At 45.6% G+C, this 3,926-nt stretch overlaps 1 protein-coding gene across 1 annotated transcript in view; it reads right to left on the reverse strand.

Moving 5' to 3' along the window:
- LOC102210275 (cGMP-inhibited 3',5'-cyclic phosphodiesterase A-like) overlaps positions 1-1,842 on the reverse strand; it is a 79,255-nt gene extending 77,413 nt beyond the window's left edge. The window contains exon 1 of the mRNA XM_013911282.1: positions 612-1,842. Within this exon, the coding sequence (XP_013766736.1) occupies positions 612-1,517 (906 nt within the window). The 5' untranslated portion in view covers positions 1,518-1,842. The remainder of the gene's footprint in view (positions 1-611) is intronic.
- Positions 1,843-3,926: the final 2,084 nt, after the last annotated feature.

Below are 3,926 nucleotides of genomic sequence, written 5' to 3' on the forward strand. Positions count from 1 at the left end.
ATATATAATCACAAGCTGTGAGCCATTATTCACAATCCCTTATGCTGCCATAAAGATAATATGTGTAAAAAGTCTGACACGGCACCACGGGCCTGCAAGCTGGAGAAGCAGAGGCTTGCAAGAATATTTACATGTGACTTCACACCTATGCACGCGAATACAGACACACACACACACAGGCACGCGGTAACTTGGCGTGATAAATACACCATCCATTTCCTTATCAGCAGCCCCAGACAGAGCACAGCACAACTATGATGACCAAATGAACAACGTCAGAGTAGGCTCAAGGTAAACATCGGTGTTTAAAGGGATGTACAGGATCGTGAAATTCAAAAGACCAAAGCACCAAAATACTACATTAACAAGCATCTTGGGAAAACACAGATGTGGCCCTGCATGGAGCAAACAGGTCATCAAAACAAGTGTTATTATAGTGTCTTCGGCCTATTCCGTTTTGGCCCAATGTTTAAAAAAATGCATGTAAAGCTCTCACACATGCCATCAGAGAAAGAGGGGGACTCGAAAGCATTACATGCCAGTGGTTGAAAGTTCCTAAGCAAATCAGTAACAAAACAGCCAGTAAGGTCCGGTCCAAAGTTACATCTTACCTGGTCCCGCGGAATGCAAGGCAGCGAAGTCCTGCGGTGGGACTTGCTGTTGCTCTGACTGTGAGCCATCATTTCCGAGGCCGCTATGGAGCTGGACCTCCGTCTCCTTTTGAAGACAGGGATGTCCTCCTCCTTCGCCCCGGTCACAGAGCCACAGCACCCCGTCCCGCTGGTCCCTGAGGCCGGCAAGAGCCGGTCAGCATACCTCGCAAGCAAAACCCCCAGCAGCCCCAGCAGGTAGGCCAGGTAGGGTCTCCAACTGGCCCGGACTCGACTCAGGGAGACAAGTGAGACGGTCCTGATGACGCTAATGAAGACGAGGATGGACACTCCCTGACCCAGCCGGACGACCAGCAGAGCCCCGCTGCCTAGGCAGCCGAGGACTACCAGGGTTGCGGAGAAGGACAGCAGCTGCTCCTCGGCGCCGCACAGGAGGGAATGCGCCGCGGCTTCGCCCAAGTGGCACACCGCTAACAGAAACAGCGCGGTGCGGATGAGTACTCCGCAGCGAATCAGATACAGCCCTACCCAGAAGAAGGCACATACGAGTGTAAAAGCGGGGGAGACGCAGTAACACACGCTCAAAAGCAGCTCGACAGCGCAGCCCGCCGCGAAATGAAGACGAGGGTCGGAGCCGCTGCTATTTCCGTTGGTCCTGCTGCCTGCATCCCAGTCGACCAATCTGAGCAGCAGAGCGAGAGTAACGGAGATGGAGGCAACGCAGACCGCAGACGACACTCCTCGGCAAGTCCATGTCACGGCGAGTCTGAGCCACGACGACTGGCACCCTGCGTCCTGGAACAGCGGGGTGACACATGTCTTCACGTAGCCGTTGCGCTCCAACGCCGCCCGGGGATATTTTTCAGGAGCGCTCCTTGATGAACCTCCGTCTGCCTCCAAGGCCATCGTTATCAGTCAAGCGGCATAAAAGAGATAGATTTAGTCCCTGTGTGGGTGTTTTAGTTTGCACATACCACCAAGAACTCTTTTTATTTTATTGTATTTCTGTGCACCAAAACTCAGGACCACCCCAACTCTAAAGTTTGCATATTATTTAAAAAGCGCAAAACTGAGAGGTCTACACAACTTTTCATTTAGTTTGGTGCTTCAGGACGTCCCTGTTATATTTGTTCCACTATTGGGTTGACTGTGTTAGTCAAGCAGTGAACCAAAAAAAGAAAGAAAAAAAGGCAACCCCTGGCGTTTCACACATCTAGGCCACTACCCCAACTCCTCTACATGGTTTTTCTCTCTCCTTTCCCTCAACCTCTCCTCGTCTCTCTCTCTCTCCCCTCCCACTAGAAATTATCCCCCCTTTTTCCTTTTTTTTTTGCCGCTCCGGTGATTCCTCCATCACGTTTTGGCTCTTCCCCTCCTCCGTGTGTTTCTGCTGTTCATTCTGCAGGCTGCGGTCTCGCCCTGGATGTGACTCAGTTCGCAGTGGATGGATGCCATGTTTATACGAAGATTTCCTGGCTTGTTCGGGAAGATGGAGCGGGTCATTACGAGAATTGACTATAACAATCCTGTTATACATTTTAGAAGTGCTGTGCACTGTAAATATGACAGAACACCAAAACGTGGATGTCGTGCTATGCACACTGGTACCATGCAGCTTTAAACAATATCATTCATCAAGCTTTCAATCTTTCATGACTTAATTATTTATTTACCTTCGCTTTCATTGCTGTGCGCACTGTGTACCTCTAAAAACACGCAGTGAAATGAAAAGCACAGTCCAAAAAAAGAGAAAATGCTTTCCTCTGTTAGTAATCTTGCGACCCATGTTTTTTTTTTCTTTTTTTTTTCCGGATTAAAATCCTAAATCACATCATCCTGTGCCTCCTGTGTGGCAGACCGGGACAGGGCAAGTTAGCGGCCTTCACCTGTTTGGCCTACATTTTGTGAGAGGATTTAGAAGGAGACTGCATCTGCATAATGCTATTGTAATTCTCACATATCTTTCTGTAAAAATACTACAACAACAACACTGGCAAACTGGGGTTCTTTAAGATGTAAAGCAGTAGATGTTACCGAAAGACAAAGAAGTCATAAGCAGACAATTAATAAACTGGGTGCAGTTTGTTTTGTGTGTAAATGCATCAGGAAAATATGAGGCCTATCCTTCCCCACATTGATAGTTTGTGCTGTAACTTTGGTACGTTATTTCCACTGACACTGGTGTTACACAACATGGGTCGGTGCAATCAGTCAAGTGCAATCAGGGTATAAATCTTGGGTTTTAGTCATCCTATCGCAGTGCGCTGGGAAAATTTTGCCAGCACAAATTGTTCATCGGTATTTAAGCTGGTTAGTATGTCAGAACAAGAGATTAGATTGTTAAGTTTGGCTCCGGCATTACAGCTAAACTGAACTGGTCAAAGGAAATCACCACGTACACTCATTTTGTTTGACACGCACTAGTCTCCAACTCACAACCATGTCAAAGAAAACGAATAAAAACTGAGATGTGTTCCTGTACAGGGTACAGTATGCTGGCCCCTGCAGGGGACACACAATAAATCACATTTGGCAAAGGTAGCCATGATAATAACATTCCTCGTCCTTTCCTCTTGGAAACATTGTCCAGACACCCTTCTCCAGGTATACTGAGGAAGTGTAGTAACGATGTCATCTATTACTGGTAAGTGTTGGAGGACAACTGGATGTGAGCATATGGTTTGGTTTTATTGAGTTATCTGTAGCATGGTCGGTTAATCAAACTCATGCATCCTGATATATATTTATACTGTCATTCATGTAACCGAAATATTCCACCCAGCGGTCTGACCTGCTTGGGTGGAAACAAAATGCCAAGAGTCCAAGAGACTTGATTTTGGTAACACAACTCAACTAACGTACAAAAAAATAAATCCGCACACATTTACCAAGTACATCTTACACTAAAAATGCCTCAAAAAGTCATTTTGACACAATTTAAGTATCAAAACTGTTTTTTCACCCTGTTCACATGGAAATATGTCAAATGACTCTTTGCGGATTATGGGGACCGTGAGTAGCTAGCCAGAGGAAAAACCCCATCACAACCAATGTATGTTTGGGTTTTTGCCAGCTAAAACATTTGCATTTATTAAGAGTGTGTCAGAGATATCATTCATTGATTCAGCTCCTATTCTTCTCTGTATCAAACAATGTGAATGAACAAAGTGTTTTCAAGTTACTGTTAAGTGTCATTGTTTGTGTTTTGAGCAGATTCTGAAAGACATTGTGTTTTCTTCTGAAATTAAACTTCTATGTTGCATTAATTAGTTCAGCTATGATCCGAAAACTATTAATTAACATCTCATTTACATT

Source organism: Pundamilia nyererei, unplaced genomic scaffold, assembly GCF_000239375.1.
Source record: "Pundamilia nyererei isolate P.nyererei 1_Seehausen unplaced genomic scaffold, PunNye1.0 scaffold00003, whole genome shotgun sequence".
NCBI lineage: Eukaryota > Metazoa > Chordata > Actinopteri > Cichliformes > Cichlidae > Pundamilia > Pundamilia nyererei.